At 60.6% G+C, this 11,717-nt stretch overlaps 1 protein-coding gene across 1 annotated transcript; it reads right to left on the bottom strand.

Moving 5' to 3' along the window:
- Nucleotides 1-3,891: 3,891 nt before the first annotated feature.
- Nucleotides 3,892-7,846, bottom strand: LOC116645372 (serine protease 33-like). The gene is made up of 6 exons (XM_032425503.1): nucleotides 7,726-7,846; nucleotides 7,292-7,369; nucleotides 7,031-7,193; nucleotides 6,253-6,530; nucleotides 4,883-5,049; nucleotides 3,892-4,161 (listed from the first exon to the last, which is right to left on the bottom strand). The coding sequence occupies exons 1-6, from the start codon at nucleotides 7,844-7,846 to the stop codon at nucleotides 3,892-3,894; spliced, it is 1,077 nt and encodes a 358-aa protein (XP_032281394.1).
- Between the last annotated feature and the right edge of the window lie 3,871 nt (nucleotides 7,847-11,717).

Raw genomic sequence — 11,717 nt, 5'->3', positions numbered from 1 at the left:
GCCGCGTGGCGCCCCCTCTGCTTCCGCCCGCTCGGGGGCCCGGCCGGGGCGCCCCCTGGGGGAGAGGGAGCGCCCGCCACGCCGGCCCACACCTCCCCCCTCCCCCCCGCCTCGCCCCGGGCTGACCTCTCCGGGTGCGGGGGGAGGGGGGGGTCCTGCCGTCGGGGAACGTCGAACGTCGGACCTCACTGCGCCGCCAGCTTGGAGCTTCGACTCGGCCGGGGTCCCCCAAGCCCACCGTGCGCCCACACGGTCCTGCTTGTGGGCGACCCTGGGGTCCTGGCCGCCGCCGCCCCGTTGCCCCCCAGTTGCCCCCCGTTCCTCCACGCACCCCGTCGTCCGGGAAGGGCCAAGGCCGGCCCACAGCCGGGACTCCCCTGAGAACACGTTAACACGGCCTCCCTGAGTGCCCGTCGGGGGCCTGGCAGGATGGGTCTGAGCCAAGAAAAGAAGATCCCTTTCTTCTTTTCTTGGGGAAATGGTGGTCTCGGGTCTTGTCCCTCCCTGAGCCCACAGCCAGGCTAGTCGCTGCCAACCCAGGCTGTACCCTGGTGGCAAGCCCCAGCCCTCCTTATCCTCCTCCGATTTAAATTTTGGAGGTTGAAACTGCCTTTTGCAAACTTTCTTTCTTGCCTGGGGTCCTTGGGGGGACAAATGGCCTAAATGAGAGAGACACCACGAGGTTATCCATCCCAGAGTCCCTGTGACCAGTGACGCTCTCAATGGGGCTTCTGGAAGGACTGCCTTGTTGGTGCCCCTGTCTGTGTCCTGAGCACTACCAGGGATGTGGTGGGATTCACAAAGTCATGAGTTTGCCAGCACTGGCTTCTGGGGCCCCTCCAGGCGGCGGGGCGGGGGGGGGGGGACAGTCTGGATAGGCAGGGGTGTCCCTAGGTGTCCACTCTGTGGGAGCCCTGGTCTTGGGCCTAGCCCAAGTTCAGCTGGGCCTGGTGGCGAGTGGCCAAGGGGTCAGGCGCTGGAGACGGGAGCAGGCAGAGTCAGCACCCTCCCTGGAGGACCAGGAGGAGAGCTCCCTGTGGTGCCCTTGGCCAGGCACATCAAGGGCGCCGCTAGTGAGAGACTCTGGGTGCTGGGTGACCACGGAAACTTCTCCAGGGATTGAAGCTGGCCTGTCACCTCACCCCGTTGACTTCGCACACTGGTGTGCCCCCCATCAAGTCACCTGCAGAGTGAGGGGCGGTGGGCATGGGCTCAGCCAGGTGGACTCAGGGACAGAACAGGTCCCTGTGGGAGGACATGGCTGGGTAGGGCCTGGGTCTCGAGGCATGGCAAGGGAGCAAGATTTTCGCTAACATGCTCCGCCTCTGTGGCCCTTGGCACCACAGCACTTGTAACTGGCCAGTCTCCTGTGAGCTCCCTGCGGCTGGGGCCCAGCGTGGCACATCGCCCAAGTCGGGTGCCCCCGACGGCCTGCTGGTGCTGCACGGAGAGCCCAGAGGATCGCTCCAGCTGCAGGTCCAGGCTCCCCCCAGCCCTCAACAGCCCCTCTGACCACCTCCCCCCAAATCCTGTCCCCTCCCCAGCTGTCTTTTCCTAGTGAACTCCAAGCTTGCTCCAGCCTGGGGTGGCCTGTCCCTGCAGACTCCTCTCCCGGATGGTCACATGGCAGTCTTCTTGGTGGCGTTCAGATCTTGGTGTTAACGTCACCCCTCAGCCAAGCTTTCTCTGCTCCCTTCCCATCTGCAGCGAGCTCCACGCCCCCCTCCCGCCCCCCGACTGTCCGTCTCACTGCCCCCCCTGCATTTTCTTCCTAGAAGTTAGCAATATGCAAAATGACGTTTGGTCACGTGTGCTTCTGGCTGTTGGCCTCCAGGGCCCGTGTGTGACAGGCTCGGTGTATGTGGAACTGAAGGGTTGACGGAGAGCCAAGGAAGGGAGGGGTAGAAGGAGAGCAGGTAGAAAAGGAGGGATGCAGATTGGCGGAGCGTCTCTCGGGAGGGGCTCTGGCTCTCCAGGTCCCTGTTGTTGCCGCCCGAGAGGGCCTCCAGGTCTCCTGGCCCGGGAGCAGTGGCGTGGAGGAGCAACGGGGGGACGTCAGTGGCCCAGGAGTGGCCCTGACCATGCGCTTCATCAGGTGTCCCCTCCGTGCTCCTTGGGGATCGCGAGGCAGGGTGTGCAAGGCTCAGGGAGGTCCCGGAGACCCCTCCAGGTAGGCGAGGGGACAGCACGTCCTCCTCTCCCTCCCCCATGCATGCTGCCACACTCGCTGCCACCCCCCGAGGTGCCCGTAGGGGAAGCACCCGGAGAAGACGAGCAGCAGCAGTGGTTGCACCTGCACGAGGGGCTCGCACTCCTCCCTGGTGTGCCCGGCTGGCACGTGTTGGATACGGGCAGTGTCTGGGGCCTCGGGGCCGTGGTGACGGCAGCCATGACCCTGATGATCAGCCCGTAGCTGTGGGTGCCAGATGATCTGGCTCAGGCTCCTCTCCCTGCCACCCCCGGGCGGGCACTGCAGGGGGCCTGCTCTAACACCCGGGGCTCGGGGCTCGGGGCTCGGGGCTCGGGCCGTCCTTCGCCACAGCCCCCCGTCCTACGTGCACAGTTGCTCCTCGTCCTGGAGAGGCCCAGGGCTGGCTCTCTGGCCATCGGGAGACAGCCCTGACAGGGACAAGCAGGCCCTGTGCATCCAGAGAGGGCTCCGGAGAGGGGTGCGGGGTTCCGATGGGCTCGGCAGCAGGGACAGGGGACGCTGTGCAGAAAGCGCTGGAGGGGTGGGTGGGGGCTGCCGAGGGTGAAGGGTTCTCCGCATGCTGCCTGGGGGGTGGGGTGGGGTGGGGGTAAGGGGGGGGCACTGAAGGGTGTGACCACTCGGCTCACCTGTGGGCGGGAGAACCAGGCATGGGCCAGGGTGGGCGCTGTCCCAGGACGGAGGTTGAGGCTCCCACCAGAACGGGCTCAGCCTGCCTTCCTGTCCTCCCATCTCCTGCCCCGGATGTAAACAACCCGCCTGCCCCGCCCCTGCCCGAGGTCCCAGCCCTGTGCCCCGTCCTCCCGCTGCCGCTGCCAGCTCACACATCTCCATTGGGTCCCAGGCTCCCCTGGAGAGGCAGGCTTGGGAAAGAGGGAGCGAGGGGGACAGCAAGTTCAGCCTGACTCTGAGCCTTCGAGGCTCACGCCTGGGGTGGATGGATTCGCCCCCAGCCCTGCCCTGACCCCAAGATGTGTTGCTCTGCCACCCACTGAGCCTAGGGACAGGGCTGCCAGAGCGAGTGTGCTCGGCAAGCCCTGGAGCTTGATGCCCTCGGCCTCAGTTTCCCTATCTGAAAAACTGGAAATAATAGTACCGTGCGCCTCTCAGAGCTGCTGTGAGCATCCAGGGGTACCCTGGGGGGAAAGCTCCGGCAAATGGGAGATGTCGTCCTGGACCCTCTCTGGGGCCCGGAGGCACAGGGAGGAATGTCCTTCCACCGGCCAGCTTCTATTTATTGCCTCTCAGATAAGACAGGACTGCAAAGGCACCAGCACCGCACGGGGGCCTGGAAACCCCAGTTCCAAGAGTCCCCCAAAGCCCCAGAGGAATCCCCGAACGTGCGTGCACCCTGGGACTCAGACTTGGATGGTGGGTGAGGAGCAGGACAACCAGGCTCTGTCCCCAGGGGTTCCCAGGCTGACGGAAGGTGAGGGCAGCTTAAGGCCTATGGGGGACATGAGAAAGGTGGGGCTGGGCTGAGGGCCGTGGGGTCTGAAGTGGGGGAGATGGGGGGAGGGAGGGGCCAGAGAAGGTCCCGGAGGGTGGAGGCTGGGGAGGGTGGTGGAAGGCAGCCATGCAGGGGGGTTTGGGGAGGGGTCTCCTGCCAGACGCTGGCAGACAGCAGAAAAAAGGCCTCCGTTTACATTGCAGAGGCCGAGTCTGCAGGGCTATCTGCCCGGTTAGGCAAGCCCCAGGGATGCAAGCGTGTCCCCCAGCAGCCCCAGAACCAACAGCACGGTGGGGACGAAGAGCCCAGCAAGGTGTGGAGAGGAGTTTTCCATGTCTAGGTCTGAGCTCTGGATGGTGCTGGCAATCCACGTGGTGTACATGCTGACGTTGATGTAGACTCCCGGCCTTTTGGGGAGGCCGCAGTCAGACCCCCAGCTCACGATGCCTGCCTGGGTCCAGACTCCATCAAGGTTGCAGACCAGGGGGCCCCCGGAGTCACCCTAGGGAGAAAGGAGGAGTCTGGAAGCGTAGGGCCCACAAGGGGAAAGGAAGTTCCCAGGGGTCTCCCCAGAGCCACCAACCTCCCTTCAACACGGCTAGCTAGGTCTAGTGGATGGAGGATTGGTGGGTTGGATGTTTCTGGAAGGCAACAGAGGTCTGGGAATTCGGGGCAAAATCTCTGGCAGATGGGAGAAGCAGTGCCAGGGGAATGCTGTGTTCTCTAAATACGACCGTGCGTGTCAGAGTAAGGGCTCAGGGGGCATTTCTGTGTTGCTAATAATGCTGTTTGCTTCGTTTTGGATGAAAAAGTCTGTGATAAAACAATACTAAGAGGGTGCGTGAGATAAAGCATCTTTTGCTTATAAAAGCAGACAAGGAAAGACGACACCAACTCAGCCCAGAAGTGACCAGCTCCTCAGGACAATCTGCTCAGAGGCCCTGAGGTTCTTTTTGGGAAAGAAAAAACATTTCTGGCCCCCAAAGAAAAGCTTTAGGGATGGGGATATGGTCACAGTTTGCTTAAGCACTTTTGAAGTTTTTCACATTCTGATAATATTGATATGATACATTTAAAGGGAGGCAGGGTGTGAGAACATGCTTTTCTATTTGAATTGACTCTGGTATTTAAAGCAACGTTGCCCTCCTCCACGGGGGGGGGGGGGGGGGGGCGGGGGAGGGGGAGATCCCGCTCCCTCCCCCCCACTGGGATGGCTTGCTCACCCCGCAGGCGTCTTTCTGGCCACTCTCGAAGCCGGCACAGAGCATATCCTCAAGGATGATGGGCAGCTCAATGGGCATGTCCGAGTTCTCGTGGTAGTAGGCGTCACAGGTCTGGGCGTCAATGAGGGGCAGCTGCAGCTCCTTCAGGGTGAAGGGTGGGGGCAGTGCTGGGGTGGGGACCAGAGCGGTGCTCAGACGGCAAGCGGCCACCTGCTGGCCCTCTGCCCACCCGTCCCTGCACTCCCACGCTCAGCGGGACTGATGACAAGAAGCCGTTCCTTGTCATTTCTGCATGCCACTCCTCGGCTTCTCGAGGATCTGAGGATCTGGGGCCTGCGTTGGTGTCAGGAAACCCTGACACAGGAGCCGGGGGTTGGGGGTGGGGGGCAAGGTGAGCCTGTGTTGAATATTCAAAACCCGAGGAAGAGCTGTCCCCTTCCTCCGTCTGGCAGGGCATGCGCGGAGATGTGGAGCTCCCCTAGGGCGTGGCTGCCCTCCCAGGCCTGGGGGTGGGGGGTGGGGGGGTGGCAGGGGACACAGAGACACAGGGGAGAGGCCGTGTGAAGATGGGGGCAGGCTGGGGCTTGCAGCCACCAGCCGAGGGACTGCCACCAGGTGCCACCTGATGCTCAAAGGAGCAGGGAGGATCCCGGCCCGGCCAACACCTCGACTTCAGACCCGTACTGTCCTCAACTGTGAGAGCCTACATTTCTGCGGTTTGAAGCCCCCAGGCCTGTGCCTGTTTGTTGTGGCGGCCCGGGCCCCCAATGCCAGGCGGTCGTGCTGATGGTGACAACTGGCCGCCGCCCCGTGTTCCCAGACCTTACTCCTGCCCCGCCCTGTGGGACGCGCCTGCAATGCCTCATCCCCCGCACGAGGTTAGCACTGGAGTCTCTGCTTGTCACAGGGGGAAGCCACAGCCCAGCGAGGCCGGTGGGGGTCACCCAGCCCGCATGGAGGCCAGGCAGTCGGGCCCTGGCTCCCGCGCCACGAGGGCAGGGGTGACGTGTGGCAAATCCTCCAGCCAGATAAGGGCCGCCAGCCCTGGCGCGTCAGAAGGGTCTGGGCCCCAGGCTGGGCCAGCATTCCAGAGCCCTCAGCTGGGGCTGGCATTCCTCCTTGGGGTACTGCATGCTGGGAGGGCAGACTGGGGACCCGAGGGAGGGTCTGGGGTGGCAGGCTGCTCATTTGTGGTTGTGGCAGTATTTCTGTGGCTCCCCTCTGCTGTGCCCTCACCAGTGTGTGCAGGATCCACGTCCACCCTTTATGAGTGTGGTGGCAGGTGCCGGAGGAGAGAGGGCCCTAGGGAGGCCCTAACAGCCCTGGTCCCCACCTGCCCCCTCCCCTACCCACCCCACGGGTGTCCTTACGTTGATTCAAGTCGACGTTCCCCCAGCCGGTGACCCAGCACCAGGTGCCTTGACCCAGGGGGTCTCCAGGTTTGGGGAGGCAGACTGGAAGGATGAGGTCACTGAAGGTGACAGGGGAGGCCAGCTGCACCAGGGCGATGTCCCCTCTGTTGCTCTCCGCCGAGTACTCTGGGTGGGTGATGAACTGGGCCACGGCTTGGAGCTCCTGGGGCTCCCCGGCCTGGGGGTAGGAGGAGAGGGAGCCCAGCAGCACGACGTAGGCAGACAGGGGCTGCTTTCTGGAGGTGGGAGAGTCCAGGGGTCAGGAGACCCAGGGTCTCATGGGTGGGGGCCAGGGGCCATCTTGATTTGAGGGTCCTAACATTATAGACAGACAACTTTGCAAGCGGAGCACGTGCCAGAAACGAAAAGGACCCCGTTTATTCCTCAAGACACCCCTACACGGACCCCACCGCCCTGTCTGGTGAGTGTGAAACAGGCTTGAGAGGCAGTCACTGCCGCCCAGCTGCTGAGCAGTGGACTGGAGGCCTCAGCTTCTCAAGAGATCCCCATAGGGGAGCCTTTGGTCTCTGGGAAATGAATCACTTCTTGGGAGGTAGCCAGTGGGAATGGATAAGTGACTGGTGGATAAGTGACGCCCCAGGAGCATATTTCCCCCATCTAATGCAAGATGCGCCAAAGGCTGTGGTTTAAATGGGGAAAGGAGGGTGTTGGTGGGGGGTGAAGGGCTGGTCCTGGCTACCCCCGGCTCCCACCTGTGCCCCTGGAAGATACTCACTGGTGGAAGCAGTGGGCTGCTGTCAGCACCCAGTCCTCAGCGATCAGGGAACCCCCACACACGTGCTGTCCATCCTCCCTCAGGCTGACCTGCCACGGCCACTGGCCCGGCTTGGCATCCTGCCCCGACATGATGCGGCCTGACACGCGTGGGCGTCCACACACTGCAGGGGGAGCCCATGGGCCGGCTAGGCGTGGTCCCGTCTCGCTCCCCGGCCCCGTAGACCAACCCTCCTAATCCCTGCCGCTCATGGGTTGGCACCTGCTCCCTCCTCGGGCTCTACAAGGTGGAATTCCTTGTGATGTAGGACCCTCCGCTTGAGGAAAGGACTTGGTGGCCCTGGGGGGGGGGGGGCGGTTTGCACAGCAGCTGAGTTGGGGGAAGTGGGAGCTGGGGGCCTGGGTGGTTATTGCAGGCTCGGTGGGAAGAGGGGAGTTGTGAGCCGCTGGTCCGATGCTCCTGCCTGCCGCACAGTGCGCGCCGCGTCATCTGCGCCTGGCCGGTGGAGGCGGCCGGAGGAGGTCTGGGGGGTCCGAAGGAGAGCCCCCTCCCGACCTCTGGGGTCCTTAGAGGACCTGCCCGGGCACAGGGCATAAGGGGCAGGGAAGGCATTACACACCCCTCTTGATCTGCCCCCAACACTCAGGCTCTCTCTCCTGCAGTGCCTGTCCCCCCCACCCCAGTATCTGTCCTACCTGAATCCAGCCTTATGGCACAGGCATTGGGCAGGGAGAGGTTGGCTGGGAGAGCGGGGGTGCTCTCCTGGAGGGCCACGGGGAGGAGGGAGAGTAGGATGGCAGTAAGGGCCAGCTCCATGGTGTGCTCCAGCCACCACTTCCGGGGGCAGAGTCCTCAGACACTGAGGAGCAGAAGATGATTGCCATATAGCCCAAGTGCCGGGCTTGCCCCAGGGTGGGGCTGACACCTCCCCGCCTCGTCCTTGAGACTCGGCTCCCATACTGCTCCTGGGCCCAGGGTCCTTGGCCTTCTCCACCTCTATGGCAAGACCCTCAGGACCTTCCCTCCCCTGCCCTGGTCCCAGCATCATAGCACCCACCCCCCCCACCACATCTGGGACACTTACTGTGTGCCGGCCCTGTGTCAACCATGCCCCGGCCTCCTGGCTATTAGGGTCCCCATCTTACAGCAGAGGAAGTGAGACTCCCGTGGTTGAAGGACTTGCCCGAGGCCCGACAGGTGACAAAGCCAGATATTTCTACTTTGTGCTCTGTGTCACAGTGCCTGGTGCACCGGGTGGGGGGGGGGCACACGCGGGGACTGCCGACCCTAGGACACACTCCACTCTGCTCCCTCAGCTGTTTGTTTTCACCCTGGGGCTCTGAAGGGCCTAAGGTGGGGCCAAGATGCCCGGAGAGTGAGAAGGGACCCATTATTCAAGGAGGTGGAACACCTGGACAGCCACTGCCCTGCGCCGGCCTTACCTCCATGGAGCTGTGTGGCCAAGAAAGCAGAGCTGAGCAGCCTGGGCACTGGGGGGAGGAGGGATGCAGGACACTTTCCCTGATTCCTAAGTTTTATCCATTTCTCAAGAAGTACCCATCCTTTTTTTTTTTTTTAAACATTTTATTTATTTATTTGACGGAGACAGAGACAGCGAGAGCAGGAACACAAGCAGGGGGAGTCGGAGAGAGAGAAGCAGGCTTCCCGCCGAGCAGGGAGCCCGATGCAGGGCTCGATCCCAGGACCCTGGGATCATGACCTGAGCCGAAGGCAGTCGCTTAACGACTGAGCCACCCAGGCGCCCCAGTACCCATCCTTTCTGATGCCCTGGTCAACCTAGCCTACAGGCACCTCCCCCTCCAAAGGGCTCATGGGGGGCATGATGGATCTCTGAGCAGCCGCAAATACTTGATTTATGTCAAAATCATGTTCAGTGAATACTCTGGTGTTACTGCTTTTTCCATCTACCAGATCTCTTGATTTCTGAGAAAAATGTGTATTTATTTAGAACTTTTTTTTTTTTTTTTGCTTTATGTATTTCAAAGCTCTGTTGTTGGGGGCATAATCTTTTCAGTGGCTTGTAACTTGTGTCAATGTAAAATATCCCTGTATTTCATTCTTAAGACTCCTAGCCCTGGGGCACCTGGGTGGCTCAGTCAGTTGTGTCCAACTCTTGATTTTGGCTCAGGTCATGATCTCAGGGTTGTAGGATCATGCCCCGGGTCAGGCTTCATGCTGAGCATGGAACTTGCTTGAGATTCTCTCTCTCCCTCTCCTTCAGCCCCTCCCCCCACTTACTCTCATGCTCAAATAAATAAATAAATAAATAAAATCTTAAAAAAAAAAAGGGCACCTGGGTGGCTCAGTCGGTTGAGCAGTCTTGATTTCAGTTCAGGTCATGATCTTGAGGTCATGGAATCGAGCTCTGCATTGGGCTCTGCGCTCAGTACAGAGCCTCTCTCCCTCTACTCCTTCCCCTGATCTCTCTCTCTCTCTCCCTCTCTCTCTCCCTGAAATGAAGAAACAAGATAATGCACAGCCTTGTGCTGTGGTCAGAGTATGTGTGCCCCCCACCCCTGACAAGTTCATATGTTGAAATCTGTATGTTGAAGCCCAGGGTGATGTGTTCAGAGGTGGGGCCTTTGGGAGGTGATGCGGTCAGGAGGGTGGAGCCCTCACAAGTGGGATCAGTGCCCTCATAACAGAGACCCAGAGAGCTCCTTCACCCCTTCTGCCGTGTGAGGGCACAGTGAGGAGGTAGCAGCTGTGAACCAGGAAGCAGGCTCACCAGACACCTTGACTTCAGACTTCCAGCCCAGGAACCATGAGAAAGAAATGCTTGTTATCTGTAAGCCACCCAACCACTTTATGGTATTTTGTCATAGCAGCCCAAGTGGATGAGGTCACCCAGCAAAGCATTTGACTCAGAAGGGATGTCACATTCCTCTTCCTCCGTGTGGGCTCACTCCATCCCTTGTTTCTGCTGAGCTCGTGTTAGGAACATACAGAGCAGCAGAGAGACTGCTCACCTGCAGCCTTCCAAGCTAGGCCAATTCACACTGCTGGGAACGCACGGCCTGGCTGGTGGTCTGCTGACTTGCTGGGCCATCCAGGGCCCCGCCTCGCCTTTATTCTCAACCCTTGATTTTATTTTACTTAAAACATTTATTGCTATGGAAAAATTTAAGTATACACAGATTAGAGGAGAACAGGAAACACTTATGTCTGTCACCCAGCTTAGAGGACTGTCAGTGTGGAACCGACCTCGTGTGTCCCCCCGTGTCAGCACTATTTTCTCTCATGCAATCTTTGTAAATTTTTGCTCTAAGTTCTGAACACGTTTCTCTACTTTATCTTCAAATTTGCCAGTTCATCCTTTAGCTACATCCATTTTACTATTCAGCCCTTGCCTCAAACGATTTCTCTCAGGGGCATTTTCAACCCTTTCTTGTTCTCTGATTGCTCTTTTCCTGGGCAATTCTTGTTTCGTGTTTACAAACACCCTCGAGGAGCTTTCTGAGGATAGCAGCTAGGATCCTCCAGGTTGTCTCCTGTTCCATGTAATGTTCCATGTAATCTCTGGTTTTCCTTGAAGACAGTTCACTTTATTCAAATAGATCGTCCTGGTGCACGTATGGATTTCCCGCCAGCGGTGCTTTGTCCTTGGTTGTTGTGCGGTAATAACAGTAAGGGGGCAGCGAACAGACCTACGACACTCCCGCGCTGCACGGGCCAGAGAAAGAACTGGCCCTCCGCCAGCTCTTAGGAAATCACCTCCGAGCCTTCGGAATGTCTTGCTTAACTGAAGCCTTGTGCCCCTGCACTTAGTTAATGCTAATAGCGCGACTGCGGGCCGCGCACAGGGCCGCACCGCATCCTCGGGACCTCCGGAGGCGCGGAAGTCTGCGCACTAAGCCTCCGCACAGGGGCTCCGTGCTTACCCGCCGGAAGCCGGTAATAAAACCTCACAGGTGAGCGTCCCCAGCTGGCAGAGCTCACGAGTGTTGTCACCCGTCACTGCTGGGAGAACCGAGCTCTGCCCGTCTGACTCCGCTGTGAAGGGGAAGCCAGAAGCTTCCACCCGGTCTCCCCTGGCCTCACTACCTTTTGCGTTGGCTGAGGCTTCCGGTACCACTGCAGCGGGCCCCAACCACGAGCGTAACAGCTTCGAGTTCTGGGAGACCTTCTAGGCAATCACGACTCTGAGGGCGGCCTGTGGACCCCAGTTCAGTTGTCCTGGAGCTTGGTGACTGTGGTGCCCTGTACCCCCGCCCACGGAAAAGGAAAGCTGCCTGTGGGCTCTGTGCAGTCGGGTGCGGCCGGCTGGGAGCAGCAGGCAAACGGCGAGGCGAAGAGCCCTCCGGGTGGTCAAAATCGGGCCATTTCCCTGGCTCCTGTCAATGACCATCGCCTTGCACGGCAGCCCGATCCTGCCAGGCCCCCGACGGGCACTCAGGGAGGCCATGTTAACATGTTCTCACAGGAGTCCTGGCTGTGGGCCAGCCTTGGCCCTTCCCGGACGACGGGGTGCGTGGAGGAACTGGGGGCCAACTGGGGGGCAACGGGGTGGGCGCGGCGGGGGCGGCCAGGACCCCAGGGTCGCCCACAAGCAGGACCGTGTGGGCGCACGGTGGGCTTGGGGGACCCCGGCCGAGTCGAAGCTCCAAGCTGGCGGCGCAGTGAGGTCCGACGTTCGACGTTCCCCGACGGCAGGACCCCCCCCTCC

The sequence above is a fragment of the Phoca vitulina genome, unplaced genomic scaffold (genome assembly GCF_004348235.1).
Source record: "Phoca vitulina isolate PV1807 unplaced genomic scaffold, GSC_HSeal_1.0 scaffold33, whole genome shotgun sequence".
Classification (NCBI taxonomy): Eukaryota; Metazoa; Chordata; class Mammalia; order Carnivora; family Phocidae; genus Phoca; species Phoca vitulina.
This window is presented reverse-complemented; position numbering and strand designations above follow the sequence as displayed.